The 18,225-nt window shown below is 73.4% G+C and overlaps 2 protein-coding genes across 2 annotated transcripts; one reads left to right on the top strand and one right to left on the bottom strand.

The window, feature by feature from the left end:
- The first annotated feature begins 2,407 nt into the window (after positions 1–2,407).
- Positions 2,408–15,215, top strand: Baiap3 (BAI1 associated protein 3). The gene is given in 36 exon segments (XM_042698287.1): positions 2,408–2,698; positions 2,887–2,974; positions 4,734–4,814; positions 4,956–5,063; positions 5,322–5,381; positions 5,479–5,545; positions 5,651–5,846; positions 6,168–6,212; positions 6,292–6,369; positions 7,161–7,263; positions 7,969–8,076; positions 8,155–8,250; positions 8,320–8,423; positions 8,829–8,949; positions 9,319–9,443; positions 9,545–9,635; positions 9,713–9,769; positions 10,168–10,265; positions 10,346–10,397; positions 10,496–10,626; positions 10,742–10,831; positions 10,833–10,863; positions 11,107–11,250; positions 11,333–11,422; positions 11,516–11,608; positions 11,610–11,684; positions 11,686–11,709; positions 11,798–11,866; positions 11,954–12,033; positions 12,503–12,602; positions 12,801–12,872; positions 12,979–13,059; positions 13,127–13,247; positions 13,592–13,715; positions 13,785–13,990; positions 14,351–15,215. Coding segments are annotated over 36 exon segments (3,441 nt in total). The 5' UTR covers positions 2,408–2,570; the 3' UTR covers positions 14,455–15,215.
- Positions 14,764–18,172, bottom strand: Tsr3 (TSR3 ribosome maturation factor). Its single transcript, XM_042698281.1, is given in 7 exon segments — positions 14,764–15,423; positions 15,714–15,777; positions 15,865–16,041; positions 16,532–16,725; positions 17,188–17,312; positions 17,314–17,408; positions 18,001–18,172. Coding segments are annotated over 7 exon segments (963 nt in total). The 5' UTR covers positions 18,113–18,172; the 3' UTR covers positions 14,764–15,227.
- Between the last annotated feature and the right edge of the window lie 53 nt (positions 18,173–18,225).

The following is an 18,225-nucleotide window of genomic DNA, read 5'->3' as shown; positions in this document are numbered from 1 at the left end:
CACCCCGAGGGGCTGAGGGGACACCGGGGGGGCTGAGGGGACACCGGGGGGGCTGAGGGGACACCCCGAGGGGCTGAGGGGACACCGGGGGGGCTGAGGGGACACTGGGGGGTGAGGGGACACTGGGGGGGCTGAGGGGACACCGGGGGGGCTGAGGGGACACCGGGGGGGCTGAGGGGACACCGGGGGGGCTGAGGGGACACCCCGAGGGGCTGAGGGGACACCCCGGGGGGCTGAGGGGACACCGGGGGGGCTGAGGGGACACCGGGGGGGCTGAGGGGACACCCCGAGGGGCTGAGGGGACACCGGGGGGGCTGAGGGGACACTGGGGGGCTGAGGGGACACCGGGGGGGCTGAGGGGACACTGGGGGGCTGAGGGGACACTGGGGGGGCTGAGGGGACACTGGGGGGGCTGAGGGGACACCGGGGGGGCTGAGGGGACACCCCGAGGGGCTGAGGGGACACTGGGGGGGCTGAGGGGACACCGGGGGGGCTGAGGGGACACCCCGAGGGGCTGAGGGGACACCGGGGGGGCTGAGGGGACACCGGGGGGGCTGAGGGGACACCGGGGGGGCTGAGGGGACACTGGGGGGCTGAGGGGACACTGGGGGGGCTGAGGGGACACCCCGAGGGGCTGAGGGGACACCCCGAGGGGCTGAGGGGACACCGGGGGGGCTGAGGGGACACTGGGGGGGCTGAGGGGACACCCCGAGGGGCTGAGGGGACACCGGGGGGGCTGAGGGGACACTGGGGGGGCTGAGGGGACACTGGGGGGGCTGAGGGGACACCGGGGGGGCTGAGGGGACACCCCGAGGGGCTGAGGGGACACGGGAGGGCTATGGCCCGCTCCTTGTCGCAGACATCTCCTTCCCAGGGAGGCCCCGGCCCTGCGGCGCGGGCTGCTTGGTTCCTGCGTCGCATTTGTCTCGGGACCGAGAGCCCCCGTGGCCCCGTCGCACACGGATGCGGCTGCCGGTTGCCCTGGCAACGGCTCAAGCCGGCGCGGCGGCGGGCTCGGGTCTGGGTCTCGGGGAGCGGCCTCTCCCACTCAGCCGGAGAGGGGGGGAGTTGTGCATCTGGCCGCAGGGTTACGGCCCAGCAGGCCCCACGTTGAGGGGAGACTGGGGGGCAGTAACCGTGTGGCGGCCGAGAGGGGGGCGTTCTCTGAGTGCTGCCCCTCCCCCAGGCTCCTCGCTGTCCTCCACGGGGTGGTCAGCGGGGGACCCGGGGCTCCCTGCGGTGGGGTGAGGCCCGAGCCACCGACAGCAGCGAACTCGCCGACACCTGTGGGAGCCCCAGGCTGTCCAGTGAGGCGGGCTGGCGCATTTCCTCTTCTGTGACAGGGACAAGACAGCGGCCCCTCACCTCTCGCCTCCTCGCCAGGGTGGCTGTGGTGAGGGCACCAGGCAGCGCCAGGCAGCGCCAGGCAGCGCCAGGCAGCGGGGTGGTGGCGGGGCAGGGGTGTCCTGTGAAGCAGAGGCCGTGTGCTCAGGTGGTCTGGCTGGGGGAGGAAGGAGGCCGTGTGCTCAGGTGGCCTGGCTGGGGGAGGAAGGAGGCCGTGTGCACGGGTGGCCTGGCTGGGGGAGGAAGGAGGCCGTGTGCACGGGTGGCCTGGCTGGGGGAGGAAGGAGGCCGTGTGCACGGGTGGCCTGGCTGGGGGAGGAAGGAGGCCGTGTGCACGGGTGGCCTGGCTGGGGGAGGAAGGAGGCCGTGGGGAGGCCTCGGGCGGGGCTGGACGGCCGGGCTGGGCGGGGCAGTAGCTCTCGCCCTGACTTTGACTTAGGGTCTACAAGGGAAACTGGGCCCTGCTAAAGTGGTCACCTAGGTGTTGGGCTGGGCTGGGGACCCTGCCAGGATACGTTACAACAGTGGGAATTGTCGGGATCCCAGACTGTGCCCTGGACGGGGAAGGGGGGGCCTCTGATTTGCAGTCCCGGGTCCCAGACCTCTATTGTGTGTCCCCTGGGTCCCCGCCTCCTCCGCCGTCCCCTCCCCCCACCCCCTCCCAGGGCTGGAGACTGGCTCAGCCCACTCCTGCCCCCCCCCCCAGTCCCCAGTTAGTGCAGGGTGAGGGTGGTGGGGGTTTCCGGGCCCCCCCCCCCCCCGGCGGCTCTGTACCAGCAGGAAGCCGGGCTGCTCCCTGCCAGCAGGATGCCCAGGCCAAAGAGCGGCCACGTTACCACAGCAACAGGGAGGCGGAGAGCCCAGGCCATGGGTCGTTCTTGGCTGTGAGGGCAAGCTCTGTCTGTGGGGTCGCTGACCGCACTCCGAGCTGAGGACCCCAGACCGCTCCCTCCTGGGCATTCTGGTCACGTGATCAGGGGTCTCTCCCCCCCCCCCCCCGGCTGCTGTGCCGCCCCGGCGCCCTGGCTCACTGTGCGGCCACGGTCTCCGGAACACACCAGGTGCCACTTCCCAGAGGCTCCGTCGGGCTTCTGGTGTGGTCCGCCAGTCCCGCGTGGGCAGCGGGCTCCCAGGCCCCTGCCCTGCTCTGTCCCGCGTCCCCGCGGCCTCCCCGCGGCCACCCACCGCCAACCCAAAGCCTCATCCTGCGGCAGGTGAGCGGCACCATGTCCACTTTGCTGGAGATCAAGAGCAGCGTGCTCAGGCAGGTGCAGGCCTGCCCGTCCTTCCTCCGCAAGACGGGGCAGGAGCCCGACAGCAGCGCACACCTGCAGGAGCCGGCCACGGGGGCCTGGTGGGTAGCGGGGGCCGGCCCCCACACCAGCCCCGCCTCCCCTCCCTCCCTGGCGCCCTCCCGCACTGTCGGCCGGGCTAGCTCACCAAGGGGAGGGGGCTGAAGGTCCGGGCACGGTGGGGGGTCACACTTCCCCGCCCCCGCGCGCCCCAGGGGTCGCCTGAGCTGACCCGGCCCCTCTCTCTCAGGAAACCTGGTGATGGTGTGGAATTCTTCGCCCACATGCGCTTCCTCCTGAAGAAAGGAGATGGCAGACAGGGCCTGCCCTGCCCCGAGGTGAACCTCTCCCCCCCCCCCCCGCCCTGCCAGCCCGGAGGTGAACCCCCCTCCCTGGCCTGCCCCGAGGTGAACCCCCCCCCTGCCCTGCCACGAGGTGAACCCCTCGACCTGCCCTGCCCTGAGGTGAACCTCCCCCCCCTCCTGGCCTGCCCCGAAGTGAACCCCTCCGCCTGGCCTGCCCCGAGGTGAACCCCCCCAAGCCTGCCCTGCCCCAAGGTGAACCCCCCAGCCTGCCCTGCCCCGAGGTGAACCCCCCCGCCTGCCCTGCCCCGAGGTGAACCTCTCCCCCCCCCCCCGCCTGCCCTGCCCCGAGGTGAACCCCCCCCCAGCCTGCCCTGCCCCGAGGTGAACCTCCCCCCGCCTGCCCTGCCCCGAGGTGAACCCCCCCAGCCTGCCCTGCCCCGAGGTGAACCCCCCCAGCCTGCCCTGCCCCGAGGTGAACCCCCCCAGCCTGCCCTGCCCCAAGGTGAACCCCCCCCAGCCTGCCCTGCCCCGAGGTGAACCTCTCCCCCCTCCGCCTGCCCTGTCCCGAGGTGAACCCCCTCCCCCCAGCCTGCCCTGCCCCAAGGTGAACCCCCCCGCCTGCCCTGCCCCGAGGTGAACCCCCCCGCCTGCCCTGCCCCGAGGTGAACCCCCCCCAGCCTGCCCTGCCCCGAGGTGAACCCCCCCCAGCCTGCCCTGCCCCGAGGTGAACCCCCCCCCCGCCTGCCCTGCCCCGAGGTGAACTCCCCCCCAGCCTGCCCTGCCCCAAGGTGAACCTCTCCCCCCCCCCCGCCTGCCCTGCCCCAAGGTGAACCCCCTCCCCCCAGCCTGCCCTGCCCCGAGGTGAACCCCCCCGCCTGCCCTGCCCCGAGGTGAACCCCCCCGCCTGCCCTGCCCCGAGGTGAACCCCCCCCAGCCTGCCCTGCCCCGAGGTGAACCCCCCCCGCCTGCCCTGCCCCGAGGTGAACTCCCCCCCAGCCTGCCCTGCCCCGAGGTGAACCTCTTCCCCCCCCCCGCCTGCCCTGCCCCAAGGTGAACCCCCTCCCCCCAGCCTGCCCTGCCCCGAGGTGAACCCCCCCGCCTGCCCTGCCCCGAGGTGAACCCCCCCGCCTGCCCTGCCCCGAGGTGAACCCCCCCCAGCCTGCCCTGCCCCGAGGTGAACCCCCTCAGCCTGCCCTGCCCCGAGGTGAACCCCCCCGCCTGCCCTGCCCCGAGGTGAACCCCCTCAGCCTGCCCTGCCCCGAGGTGAACCCCCCCCCCCGCCTGCCCTGCCCCGAGGTGAACCCCCTCAGCCTGCCCTGCCCCGAGGTGAACCCCCTCAGCCTGCCCTGCCCCGAGGTGAACCCCCCCGCCTGCCCTGCCCCGAGGTGAACCCCCCCGCCTGCCCTGCCCCGAGGTGAACCCCCCCAGCCTGCCCTGCCCCGAGGTGAACCCCCCCCCGCCTGCCCTGCCCCGAGGTGAACTCCCCCCCAGCCTGCCCTGCCCCGAGGTGAACCCCCTCAGCCTGCCCTGCCCCGAGGTGAACCTCTCCCCCCCCCCGCCTGCCCTGCCCCAAGGTGAACCTCTCCCCCCCCCCGCCTGCCCTGCCCCGAGGTGAACTCCCCCCACCAGCCTGGGCTGCAGCCCCCCCCCCCCCAGCCTGGGCTGCCGTCCACCCTCCCCAGCCTCCCCCCCTTCTCCCAGGAGGAGCTCTGCTCAGCCAGCCATGGTTCGGGGGTGGCCTCGGGCTCAGAGCCCTCCCCAACTTGGGGATCCTGGCCCTCCCTCCTTCCAGGTCCTCTTACGCAGCGGTTCCCCAGCTCCCGCCGAGCCCGTGGACCCCAACCGTGGCCTGAGAGCCCTGACCCAGGAGGAGGTACTGACACAGGAGGGCCCGGGCAGGGAGGGCTCAGAGGCCTGTGTCCCACCGCAGCCAGCAGCCCAGGGCGAGGGACGGGGCGCAGGCAGCGGGCACGCAGGAAGGCCCGGGCGGACACTCAGGAGCTGCCGCCCGCAGGTGGAGATGCTGTACGAGGAGGCCTTGTACACGGTCCTGCACCGCGCCGGCACCATGGACCCTGACCAGGTGGACGATGAGGCGGCCCTGCTGGGCTACCTGCAGCAGGTGAGCAGCAGCCCAGTCCCCGCTCCGGGGACAGCCACACCACCACCACCAGGGTGACACAGAATGGACAGACACAGGTGACAGGTGACAGGCCACGGAGAGGTGAGAGGTGGCATTCACACACAGGGAGGGGCACAGAGGGCGGGGGACTGCGACTGAGGGGGAGAATCCGGACAGACCGGTTGGAGGCGGGAGAGGACTCCGCCGGTGGTCCCTGACTGGAGTCCCTCTCCAGGCCTCACCCCCCACCTCCCGCAGGTGTTCGGCACCAGCCCCGAGGAGCACGCTGCGGCCATGGAGCGTGTGAAGAAGGCCAAGGTAAGTCCCCGGGCGCTGACGGGGGGGGGGGGGGGGGGGGGGGGGAAGGCCCTCGTGGTCCTGCTGAAGCTGCCCAGCCCCATGCGGTTTCCCACAGGCTCCCACCTATGCCCTAAAAGTCTCCGTCGTGCGAGCCAAGAACCTTCTGGCCAAGGACCCCAATGGTGAGTGGGGACCGGGTGGACCCTGGCTGGCCAGTCCTGGCGTCTGCGGAGGGCGGAGGGCGGAGGGCAGGCTGCTGCGGTCCTCTGAGGCTCTGCCCGACGCAGGCTTCAGCGACCCGTACTGCATGCTGGGCATCCTGCCGGCCTCGGGCGCCCCTCGGGAGCCCAGCGGGCAGAAGGAGCAGCGCTTCGGCTTCCGGAAGGGCAGCAAGCGCAGCGGCCCGCTTCCCGCCAAGTGCATCCAGGTCACGGAGGTCAAGAACAGCACTCTGAACCCCGTCTGGAAGGAGGACTTCCTGTTGTAAGCTTCCTCCGCCCCCCCCCCCCCACTGGCTCAGAACCCTCTACCCTCAGGGGACGAGTTCCAGGCTTTATTGCTGCCCCTAGGCACCCCAAGGTGGGGCAGGCTGGGTCCGATGTCCAATGGAGAGTGCGGGGCTGGGGGAGGGGGGACGATTCGGCGCCAGCCCTGTGCTGGGCCCCAGCGGCCACCCAGCTGGCAAAGCCGAGATGTGCACATAGGAGCTGGAGCTGTGGATACCCCCTACTGTCCCCGGACTTGCCACTGCCCAGCCCTGGAGGGGGGGCGGGGACCCACATGAGATCTCTGTGCTCCCCGCAGCGAGATCGAGGATGTCAGCGCGGACCAGCTGCACCTGGACATCTGGTACGGGCCTTGGCTCCGCGGGCGGGGGGCAGGGCAGGACCGGGCTCTGCAGCTCCAGACAAGCCTGCTCTCCCCGCAGGGACCACGACGACGACGTGTCCCTGGCAGAAGCCTGCAGGAAGCTGAACGAAGTGATCGGCCTGAAAGGCATGAGCAGGTGCTGTGCTGGGGCCCCGCGTCCGCGCCCCGCCCCCGCCCTCGCCCCGCCCCGCGCCTGCCCCGCCCCGCGCCCCGCCCCGCCCCGCCCCGCGCCTGCCGCGCCCCGCCCCGCCCCGCCCCCCCGCGCCCCGCCCCGCCCCGCGCCCCCGCGCCCCGCCCCGCCCCCCCCGCGCCCCGCCCCGCCCCGCGCCCCCGCGCCCCGCCCCGCCCCGCCCCCCCCCGCGCCCCGCGCCCTGCCCCGCCCCGCCCCCCGCCCCGCCCCGCTCCCCGCCCCCCGCCCCGCCCCGCGCCCCGCTCCCCGCCCCGCCCCCCGCCCCGCGCCCCGCCCCGCCCCCCCCGCGCCCCGCGCCCTGCCCCGCCCCCGCCCCGCCCCCCCCCCGCGCCCCGCCCCCCCCGCCCCGCGCCCTGCCCCGCCCCGCCCCCCGCCCCGCTCCCCGCCCCGCGCCCCGCCCCGCGTCCGCACCCCGCCCCGCGCCCCGCCCCGCGCCCCGCCCCGCGCCCCTCACCCTGCCCCGCGCCCCTCACCCTGCCCCGCGCCCCTCACCCTGCCCCGCGCCCCTCACCCTGCCCCGCGCCCCTCACTCTGCCCCGCGCCCCTCACCCTGCCCCGCGCACCGTGCCTTGTGCCCTGCCCCGCGCCCTGCCCTGTACCCTGCCCCATGTCCCTCGCCCTGCCCCGCCCCGCGCCCGCCCCCCTTTCCCCGCACCCCCCACCTGTAGCCGCAGCTCGAGGCCCTGAGGTCAGTGGCTTCCTGGGGACGGCCAGGGTGACCCCCGCCCTGTGCCCAGGTACTTCAAGCAGATTGTGAAGTCCGCCCGCGCCAACGGCTCCGGGGGACCCACCGAGGACCACACCGACGACTTCCTGGGGTGCCTCAACATCCCCGTGCGGGTGCGTGCGGGGGGGGGGGGGGGGGAGGGAGGCGGCGTGCGGGGGGGGGGAGGCGGCGTGCGGGGGGAGGGGGGTGGAGGGAGGCGGCGTGCCGGGGGAGGGGGGTGGAGGGAGGCGGCGTGCGGGGGGAGGGGGTGGAGGGAGGCGGCGTGCGGGGGGAGGGGGTGGAGGGAGGCGGCGTGCGGGGGGAGGGGGGGTGGAGGGAGGCGGCGTGCGGGGGGAGGGGGTGGAGGGAGGCGGCGTGCGGGGGGAGGGGGGGTGGAGGGAGGCGGCGTGCGGGGGGGGGGGGGAGGCGGCGTGCCGGGGGAGGGGGGTGGAGGGAGGCGGCGTGCGGGGGGAGGGGGGTGGAGGGAGGCGGCGTGCGGGGGGAGGGGGTGGAGGGAGGCGGCGTGCGGGGGGAGGGGGGTGGAGGCAGGCGGCGTGGGGGGGGAGGCGGCGTGCGGGGGGGAGGCAGGCGGCGTGCGGGGGGGGGGGGAGGCGGCATGGGGAGGCAGGTGGCGTGCGGGGGGGGGGAGGCGGCGTGCGGGGGGGGAGGCGGCGTGCGGGGGGCCCGGCCCGTGTCCTTGTGACGCTGCCCCCACCCCTTCCCTGGGCTGCCCGGAGCTTCCCGACTTCGGTACCCGGTGGGTGCTGCCCACGCCTCCCCAGCCTCCCGTGGGGGCCGTGCGGGAGCGGGGAGTCAGCGGGGCCGACCCTCCCCCGCAGGAGGTGCCCGTGGCCGGGGCCGACCGCTGGTTCAAGCTGGAGCCTCGCTCCAGCGCCTCGCGGGTGCAGGGGGACTGCCACCTGGTCCTCAAGCTCATCACCACGCAGGTGGGTAGCCCCCGGCGCGCGGGCCTGCCCCCCCGGGCTGAGCAGGCCCGGTGACCCGCCGGGCTGTGCCGCTTCCAGAGGGACACGGCCCTGAGCCAGCGCGGGCGGTCCGGCTTCCTGTCCTACCTGCTGCTGCTCAGCCGCGTGCTGCGGCTCGAGCACCGAGTGGAGGAGGTACGGCGCCTGGCAGCTCCGGGGGCGGGCGGGGGCTGCCCGGGCTCTGCTCACGCGCCTCTCCCCCAGCCCGACTCCAGCCGCTGGCGCGGTGAGCTCAGCGCGCCCGCCACCACGGTCCTCTGCCTGCACGGGGCACAGAGCAACCTGTCGCCGCTGCAGCTGGCCGTGCTGTGAGTGGGCGGGGCGGGGCGGGGCGGGGCGGGGCTCCCTGAGTGGGCGGGGCGGGGCTCCAGTGAGTGGGCGGGGCGGGGCTCCAGTGAGTGGGCGGGGCTCCCGTGAGGGGGCGGGGCAGGGCGGGGCTCCCGTGAGGGGGCGGGGCGGGGCGGGGCGGGGCTCCCGCGAGCGGGCGGGGGCGGGGCTCCCTGAGTGGGCGGGGCGGGGCTCCCGTGAGTGGGCGGGGCTCCCGTGAGTGGGCGGGGCGGGGCTCCCGTGAGTGGGCGGGGCCCCCGTGAGTGGGCGGGGCTCCCTGAGTGGGCGGGGCGGGGCTCCAGTGAGTGGGCGGGGCTCCCGTGAGGGGGCGGGGCGGGGCTCCCTGAGTGGGGGTGACGGGGCTCTGAGCACAGCCCCCCCCCCAGGCACTGGCAGGTCAGCAGCCGCCACCATCAGACACGCACTCTAGACTATGGCTACCTCCTGGGGCTGCTGGAGGATATGCAGGCGCACTGGGAGGAGGCCGCCTCCCTGCCCCAGGAGCAGGTGGGTGCCCTGACCGCGGGGGGGGGGGGGGTGAGGTTACGGGGGACAGGGTGCTGCCTGACGGGGGAGACAGGTCGACCTCTGCAGCGAGGGGGGTGGTTGTGTCAGTCACCCCGAGAAGATGCCACGGACCTGTGTGTGTCCAAGGCCCCTTGAGGCAGCGAGCATGGGGGCAGGCGTGGGCACTGGTGGGCGGGGCAGGGGGCAGCAGGTGCAAAGGCCCGGGGCTTACAGCCACCGAGGGGGACTGGGACGGCCCGCGGGGGTGTGGTTCTTCAGGACGGGGAGGGGGGCGGGGGGGGGGGGGAGTTGCAGGGGCAGGCAGTGCTAGAGCTCCTGAGCGGGGCTCAGAAGAGCACTGTCCCCCAGGAGGAGAGCCTGGCCGACAGCTTCTCTGCCTTCTCGGAGTTCGGGCTTCGGCTGCTGCGCCAGCTCCGGGACTACTTCCCTGCCACCAACAGCACCGCGGTGTACCGCCTGGAGCTGCTGCTGAAGTGAGGGGGGGCGGGGGGGGGGGCGGGGCGGGCGTCCCAGGGCTGAGGTTAGCCGGGGCTGGGACTCCCACTCCAGCACCCGCCCCCCCCCCCCTCACCAGGTGTCTGGACAAGCTGCAGCTCTTCCAGCCCTCCTTTGAGATTTGTCCCTTTGAGACGGAGCTGAACATGGACATTTGCGCAGCCCTGAAGGTCTGTTCCAACTGGCCCGGGCTTTGGGGGACCCTGTCCCCCCTCTTCCCTCCCACTGATGACTGACTTCTTTGCAGAGAGGAAACCGAGAGTGGTATGACAGGCTCTTGAACGCCAAGAGTCCCCGAGAACAGGTGTGGCTCGGGAGGGGCGCAGGCACGGTGGGGGGGAGCAGGCATAGTTTGGGGGGAGCAGGCTCAGTTGGGGGGAGCAGGCTCGGGAAGGGTGCGGGCATGGTTGGGGGGAGCAGGCACAGTTGGGGGGCAGCAGGCAAGGTTGGGGGGTGCGGGCACCGTGGGGGGGAGCAGGCATGGTTGGGGAAGGGGAGCAGGCACGGTGGGGGGAGCAGGCATAGTTTGGGAGGAGCAGGCTCAGTTGGGGGGAGCAGGCACGGTGGGGGGAGGGGTGCAGGCGCACTTTGGGGGGGAGCAGGCACGGTGGGGGGGAGCAGGCACGGTGGGGGGAGGGGTGCAGGCGCACTTTGGGGGGGCTGCCAGGCGCAGAGGTCAGTCGGAGCCGGGCTCCCTTGCAGCCAGCACCGCAGCGCCTGCCTGGGCTCATCGAGCTGGCAGACATCGTCTATGAGGACCTGCAGTCTTGCTACGGCATCTACGCCAGCCTCTTCCACGGGTAGGCTGCCCGGGCGCGGACGCGGGCTGGGCACGGACGCGTGGGCGCCGGGCGTGGGGTCTGACGTGCGTCCTCCGCAGCATCCTCAACGTGGACTTCTTCACGCTCACTTTCCGGCAGCTGGAGCGCCTGGTGAGGGTCGGGGCTCTGGGGGGCTGCGCGGCCCCCCGGCTGGGGGGCGGGGGGGCCCTGTGTCGCGTGGATGGTCTGACCCCGCCGCTCCCGGGCAGGTGGCTGAGGAGGCATGGGTGCTGACAGAGGAGCTGAACCCCAAGATGAGTCTGGAGGTGGCTGCGGGGCTCTTTGAGCTCTACCTGACGCTGGCAGACACCCAGCGCTTCTGGAGCTGCGTCCCTGGCCGGTGGGTTGTCCCAGCCTCCCCCAGGCGGGGGTCGGGGCCGCAGCCCCCGTGGAGGGGGCTCTGTGCTCCCGGGGCCCCTTGTGGCCCAGCGGAGCCCTGACGGCGCCCCCTGTAGGGACAGCCGCTCCCTGGCCCTGGGCGGCCTCCACACGCCCTTCCTGCCGGCCGTGAAGCTGTGGCTCCAGGTGCTGCGGGATCAGGCAAGTGGCGCTCCAGGGGGCCGTGGACTCGGACTCGGTGAGCAGGCGCGTGCCGTGGACTCTTGCGTGAGCGTGTGTGATAGGCATGCGTGCCGTGGACTCTTGCGTGAGCATGTGTGATAGGCGTGCGTGCCGTGGACTCTTGCGTGAGCCGTGAGCATGCGTGGTGGCTCAGGACTCGGTGAGTGGGCACACGGGGTGGACCGCGTCCCTGCCGAGCGGACGTGTCCCCAGGCCCTCCGGTCCAGCTCCCTCACGGCCCCGCCTCTGCCCCTCCCAGCTGGAACCCGTGGACTCGGCCTCCAAGCACAGCAGCTCTGCCACCACCGCCAGCCTCTGCCTCAGCCACATTCAGGAGCTGTGGGTCCGTCTGGCCTGGCCCGACCCAGCCCAGGCCCAGGGGCTGGGCACTCAACTCAGCGAAGTACATCGGCGGGGGTGGGGAGGGGAGCAGGCCCAGGGGACAGCGGACAAAGAAGAGGGCTCACCCACCCCCACTCCCCCAGGACATGTGTGAGACCACGCTCTTCTACACCGAGCTGCTACGGAAGAAAGTGGACAGTCAGCCGGGGGCAGCGGGGCGAGGTGGTGAGCCAGCCGGTGAGCGGGGGGCCCCGGGGAGGTTGGCGGGGCGGGGCTGGCGGGCAGCACGTGCACGGCCCCACCAGCTGCTGGCTGCCCCTCCGCAGCTCTGCGTGGTGCTCAACAACGTGGAGGTGGTACGCAGGGCTTCGGGGCAGGCTCTGCGGGGCCTGGCGTGGCCGGAAGGAGCCTCGGGGGTGGCGGGGGGCGCTGCCCCGGGCCCTGCTCGGCTGCACGCAGGCTCTGGACGAGGACCTGCAGCGGGAGGCCCGCACGGGTGACGGCACACCTCACCTCCAAGGTGGGCGGCCGGGGGCTGGGGCGTGCTGGACCCGGGCACCGGCCGGTCCTGGTGGCCCACGCCCCTGAGCGAGCGTGTCCCCTCCCAGATGGTGGCGGACATCCGAAAGTATGTGCAGCACATCAGCCTGTCCCCCGACTCCATCCAGAATGACGAGGTGAGCCCTGGGCTGGGACGCGCTCCAGGAGAGGGGCGGGCCGGGCCCTCGGCGGGGCGGGCTCAGCTGCCTCGTGCTCTGCCGCAGGCCGTGGCTCCTCTCATGAAGTACCTGGACGAGAAGCTGGCCCAGCTGAGCGCCTCGCTGGTGAAAGAGAACCTGACCCGGTGCGGAGCCGCTGCAGGGCGGGGCAGGCGCTCAGGGCTGGCAGGGCGGGCAGGTGCCCAGCAGGGCTGGTGCTCACGGGCTGGCAGGGCGGAGCTAGCAGGGCGGGCAGGTACCCAGCAGGGCTGGCGCTCACAGAGGGCTGGTGCTCAAGGGCTGGCAGGGCAGGGCTCACGGGCTGGCAGGTGCCTGCCAGGTGGGGCTGGCAGGGCGGGCAGGCGCCCCGGCTGGGGCTGGTGCTCATGGGGGCAGGTGCCTGGCGGGGCAGGTGCTCAGGGCTTGCAGGGCGGGCAGGTGCCGGGCGGGGCTGGCAGGGCGGGCAGGCGCTCAGGGCTGGCAGGGTGGGCAGGCGCTCAGGGCAGGCAGGCGCCCGGCAGGGCTGGCAGGGCAGGCAGGTGCTCAGGGCTGGCAGGGTGGGCAGGCGCCCGGCAGGGCTGGCGCTTACGGGCTGCGTCCCGCAGGGTGCTGGAGGGCTCTGTGGGAGCTGCTCCTGCAGGCGATCCTGCAGGCCCTGGGTGCCAACAGTGACGTCTCCGCCGACTTCTACGGGCGCTTCCACTTCACACTGGAGGTGAGGCCAGGAGCCCCTGGCACCCCCGCCCTGGCCGCCTGGTCTCAGGTGCCAGCTTCCTCCTGGGCCTCCTGGGGTATCCGGGTATGAGAAGTGGCTTTGTCCTGGTTCTTGAGACCGAGTATTGCTGGGGTCTCCGTGCCCCCGGCCAGCCGGGCTCTCTGACATGCCTATGTCCCTCTCCTTTCCCGGCTGCAGGCCCTGGTCAGTTTCTTCCATGCAGAGGGCCAGGGCCTGCCCCTGGAGAGCCTGAGGGACGGAAGCTACAAGGTAAGGGCCCCGCCCGCTCTGCCCAGCCACGGCCGGCTGGCTGGGGGCGGTGCAGGTGCACCCCCCCCCCCCCCCCCCCGTCACCCACGGCTCTGGCTCCCCGCAGAGGCTGGAGGAGGAGCTGCGGCTCCACAGGTGCTCCACCCGCGAGTGCATCGAGCAGTTCTACCTGGACAAGCTCAAGCAGGTGAGCAGCGGCGGCCGCGGGAGCGGGCGCCGGCCCCAAGCGTCTCTGCTCATGCCCTCTTTCTCAGCGGTCTCTGGAGCAGAACCGGTTCGGCCGCCTGAGTGTCCGCTGCCATTACGAGGTGGCCGAGCAGCGGCTGGCTGTGGAGGTGCTGCACGCGGCAGACCTGCTCCCCCTGGACACCAACGGTGAGGCCTGGCAGTGCCGGCGGGGGTGCCGGGAGGGGGGGACGGCGGGCTCAGGGCTGTATCCCGCAGGCCTGGGGGAGCAGGGGGGGACGGCGGGCTCAGGGCTGTACCCCGCAGGCCTGGGGGGCGGGGGGGACGGCAGGCTCAGGGCTGTACCCCGCAGGCCTGGGGGGGGGACGGCAGGCTCACGGCTGTACCCCGCAGGCCTGGGGGGGGCGGGCTCAGGGCTGTACCCCGCAGGCCTGCAGGGGGCTGGGGGGGGACCGCGGGCTCACAGCTGTACCCCTCAGGCCTGCAGGGGGCTGGGGGGGCCGGGCCGGTGGGCTCACGGCTGTACCCCGCAGGCCTGAGCGACCCCTTTGTGATTGTGGAGCTGGGCCCGCCACACCTCTTCCCGCTGGTCCGCAGCCAGAGGACGCAGGTGAAGACGCGGACGCTGCACCCGGTCTACGATGAGCTCTTCCACTTGTGAGTACCCGGCCCGCGCCCGCGCGCCCGCGCGGCATGGCACACCCCTGACCGGCCGCCCGCCCGCAGCTCCGTGCCCATGGAGGCCTGCCGGCGCCGCGGGGCCTGCGTGCTGTTCACCGTCATGGACCATGACTGGCTGTCCACCAACGACTTCGCCGGGGAGGCGGCCCTGAGCCTGAGCGGGGTCAGCGGGGTCCTGAGGCCTCAGGCCGGAGGGGGCGCGAGGGCCGGCCAGCCCGTCACCCTGCACCTGCGCCGGCCCCGGGCCCAGGGTGAGCAAGCATTGGGGGCCCTGCCCGCCGTGAGGCCAGGGTGTGTGTGTGTAGCAAGCATTGGGGGCCCTGCCCGCCGTGAGGCCAGGGGTGTGTGTGTGTGCCGTGAGCCTGGCCACGTGTGTGTGTGTGTGTGTGTGTGCCGTGAGCCTGGCCACGTGTGTGTGTGTGTGCGTGTGTGCCATGAGCCTGGCCACGTGCGTGTGCATGTGTGTGTGTGCCGTGAGCCTGGCCACGTGCGTGTGTGTGTGTGCCGTGAGCCTGGCCACGTGCGTGTGCATGTGTGTGTGTGTGTGTGTGCCGTGAGCCTGGCCCCGCCTCAGGCCCCCCTCCTCCCCCCCCCCCGCCCCGTCTCCCCAGTGAGGTCTGCGCTGCGCATGCTGGAAGGCCGGAACAACAAGGAGGCGCAGGAGTTTGTCAAGAAACTCAAGGAGCTGGAGAAGTGCATGGAGGCTGACCCCTGAGCTCCCCGCGTCCCCTGGTGCCCCCCTTGCATGCTGGTGTGGCTGTGCCCCGTGACTCTGTTGGCTGTGATGTGCTGTGAACCCCTCGCGCACTGCTCCAAGTGTGGGCAGCTCCGGCGGCGGTGCGCTCCGGCGGCGGTGTCCGCAGACGCTCTGGAGGCCACGGGTGGGAGGTGAAAGGTCCCCGGCAGCGGCCAGGGAGGCTGCACACCCTGAATGGCAGCGCGCCGTGCCCGCGAGAGGCGCGGGGTAGAGAACAGCTCCCAAGGAAGTTCTACCCGATCCCCCAGGTGAGACAGGAGGCCAGGCTCAGGTTTGGGTGACCCAACTTTTAAGGAAAGCGAGGTGTGAGTGCCGAGCTCGGCTCCCTCTCCTGGCTCTGGAAGCGCCGCTCACAGGAGGCGGCAGGGCTGCGCGTGCTCATCCCAGGCCCCATCTGGCCCCAAGCTTCGGGAGGTTTCCCGGGGTCCCAGAGGCTGACGAGCAGGACAAGGAGCTCGGTGTCCCTCGGCTGCCCTCCACACACGTGCATGCAAGCACAGCCCGTGCCCCCGCTGCGTACCCCAGCAGGCAGCGCGCTCCCGGCCCTCCGTGCCCAGACCCCCCCTTCCAAGGCCTGCGGCTTGCGGAGAGCCCAAGGCGGGCCTTCAGCCCTGCGGGCCGCTGCAGCGGGCTGGTGCTGCCAGGCCCTGTCCACCCCATGTCCCACTGCTGTCGCTGGACTTCCAGTCCTCTCAACAACGTCGTGTCTGCATCCTTCAGTCTCTTTGCCGTTACTTAATTCCTTTCCAAGCTGGGGCTGGGGCTCTGGCTCTAGGAGCCGCCGCCGCCTCCTCTTCCTCCCCCTCTTCCTGCTCTGCCTCCTCCTCCTCCTCCTCCGAGCAGCTGCTGCTGCTGCTGCCGCCTCCGTCCTCAGAGCCAGGCCCCTGATCCTCAGACTCGTCGCTGTCACTTGTTTCCATAGGCAGTCTGGAAGGGAGTACGTGTGTGTCCCTCGTGGCATCCTCCCTGCCCGTCCACGGCCCTCCCCATGACACTGACCTCAGAACCTTGCCTCCTGCACTGCGAGTCCTGCCCGGTTGTCTTGGGAGACCTCACCCCCTCCCCTTCACCCCCTCCCCGCCCCCGGTTGTCTTAGGAGACCTCCACCCCCTCCCTTCACACTCCTCCCCCCCCCCCCCCCCCCCCCCCCCCGCCGCCAGAGGCCTGAGTAATGCCCGTGCTGTGCTATCACAAACCCCAAAGTCCCCAGGACCTACCGGGTGCTGGCCACAGGTCTGTTGGGGTTTGCAAACTCTCGACCTGAATCCACATCAAAGGGATCTGAATGGAGAGAGGACGGTGACCAGGACAGCCAGGACAGAGACAAGTGCGTGCCCCAGAAGCTCCCGCCCATCCCGCAGCCCTCACCGATTTCCTCCTCCTGGGGCCTGTCCTTCTCGCTGGCCAGGAACGCCTGTTCTGCCTGCACTACCTCCTCCGGACCACTGCAGGCAGCGTACTTATCCAGGAGGTGGCGGTTCAGGTCCAAGAAGCCCTTGCCCCACTTAAACTTCTGCAGCAAAATGACACCAAGATCTGGAAAGCCTGATGGTGCAGAGGCCAGGACAGGGGTGTCAGTGGTCTCTCTGGAGAGAGTACCCTGACCACCCTGCTGGCTGGTGCGGCCTCCCAGCAATTCCCACCCCTGTAGCTTCCCCTCCCCCGGGGGTTCCTCTCTTATTCCAACTTCTGAGTCTTCATATGGGGCTCCAAAAACTGCCTGAGGATAGCCAGGTGCCAGTGGCTCACGCCTGTCATCCCAGCTACTCGGGAGGCTGAGATCTGAGGATCGCAGTTCAAAGCCAGCCGTGGCAGGAGAGTCTGTGAGACTCTTCTGGGAGTGGCGCTGTGGCTCAGCGGTAGTGCGCTCGCCTCGCTCCACCTTCCTTCTATAAACCGAGACTTGGGGGCTGGGAGTGAAACCATCCTGCCTGGTAGCTCCCCTGAAACACTTCATACCCCTCCGGGGGCTGCGTGGGAAAAGCCAGGGGTGGGGGCACAGTGAGACCACCAGGCCAGGCCCCCCAGGGCTCACCCACAATACAGAAGGTGGCAGCAAAAGCCTCGACGCAGGAAAGCCTGCAGGGCCGGCCGTAGTTGACAGGGTTGGCAGCCACCAGGTAGGGCAGCAGCCGCGTGTGGCCGCCCCGCATCTTCTCCAAGGGTGTCTCGTCCAGTCTGGCCCACGAGCAGTCTATAACAGCGATCCCAGACCGGGCCACCAGCTGCCTGCGGGACAGCGTGCGGTGGACCGTGGGGTGCCCTGAGGACGGGCTGCCAGGGCGCCTGGCCTGACTGGGGTTCTAAGCCAGCCATTCCCCAGCCCTCACACCCCAGCGAAGGGCCCGTGGGGCGCCCGAGGCCGCGGCGGCCGGCTTGAGAGCAATGCTTCCTTCCTCCTAGGCCGGGCGCGCGCACCGGGCCTGCGGGGGAAGTCCGGGGGCGGGGACCCGGGTCCTGGGGGGCGGGGACACAGGGCCGGGGGCGGGGACCCGGGTCCTGGGGGGCGGGGACACAGGGCCGGGGGGCGGGGACACAGGAACCCGGGGGGGCGGGGACACAGGGCCGGGGGGCGGGGACACAGGGCCGGGGGGGCGGGGACACAGGGCCGGGGGGCGGGGCACAGGAACGGGGGGCGGGGACACAGGGACGGGGGGGGGGGGGGGGAGGGGGGGGGCCGGCCGCGCCTACCTGTCTGCCGGGGACACGCACTGCGCGCCCGCGGGGCTGAGCACCAGGCCGCGGAACCTGTGGCCCAGGCGCAGGCCGCGCACCAGGCCCAGGCGGGCCAGCTTGCGGCCCGTGCAGCGCCGGGGGGTCGCAGTGGCCCAGCTCCCACATGGCCAGCGGGCAGGGCAGCGCTGCCGGGCCCGGGCCGCCCGCTTGCTCGGCCGCCGCGGGCTCCACGCACGCTGCTCCAAGAGAGAGGAGAGCGCGGGGCCTCAGCGCGGGGCCGGGCTGCTCCCCGACCGGCCCCCGCGCCTCCCGGGCCCCTCCCCTCCCCCGCGCCCTCCCGGGCCCTTCCCTCCCAGGCCCCGCCCCTCCCCGCGCCCTCCCGGGCCCTTCCCTCCCAGGCCCCGCCCCTCCAGGGCCCCGCCCCCACCTCCGGGCCCCTCCCCTCCCAGGCCCCGCCCCTCCCCGCGCCCTCCCGGGCCCTTCCCTCCCAGGCCCCGCCCCTCCAGGGCCCCGCCCCCACCTCCGGGCCTCTCCCCTCCCCTCCTCGGCCCCTCCCCTCCCAGGCCCCGCCCCTCCCCGCGCCCTCCCGGGCCCTTCCCTCCCAGGCCCCGCCCCTCCAGGGCCCCGCCCCCACCTCCGGGCCTCTCCCCTCCCCTCCTCGGCCCCCTCCCCTCCCGGGCCCCGCCCCTCCCCGCGCCCTCCCAGGCCCCGCCCCCTCCCTACCTTCGGGCCCCTCCCCTCCCCCACCTCCGGCCGCGCCCCGGGCCCCGCCCCCACCTCCGGGCCCCGCCCCGCCCCGCCCCCGCCCCGCCCCGGGCCCCCGCTCACCGCGCAGCGCGGCGCCCACCTCCTCGGCGAGCGCCTCCAGGGAGCGGCCGGGCGGGCGCCGGGCGCGGGCGCCCTCGGCCCCAGGCCCGCGCGATGCCCTCCGGCGGCCCATGTCCCGGGCCGGGTCCCCGACCCCGGTCCCGCTCCTCAGCCGCGGCCGGCGGTGCTCGGACCGCTCCGCGCGCGCAGGCGCGCCGCCCCGGCTTCCGTCGCTCCGCGGACGCC

Source organism: Dipodomys spectabilis, unplaced genomic scaffold (assembly GCF_019054845.1).
Source record: "Dipodomys spectabilis isolate Male_0828 unplaced genomic scaffold, ASM1905484v1 ptg000231l, whole genome shotgun sequence".
Lineage (NCBI taxonomy): Eukaryota > Metazoa > Chordata > Mammalia > Rodentia > Heteromyidae > Dipodomys > Dipodomys spectabilis.
Note: the sequence above shows the minus strand (reverse complement) of the source record. Positions and strands in the feature narration are given on the sequence as shown.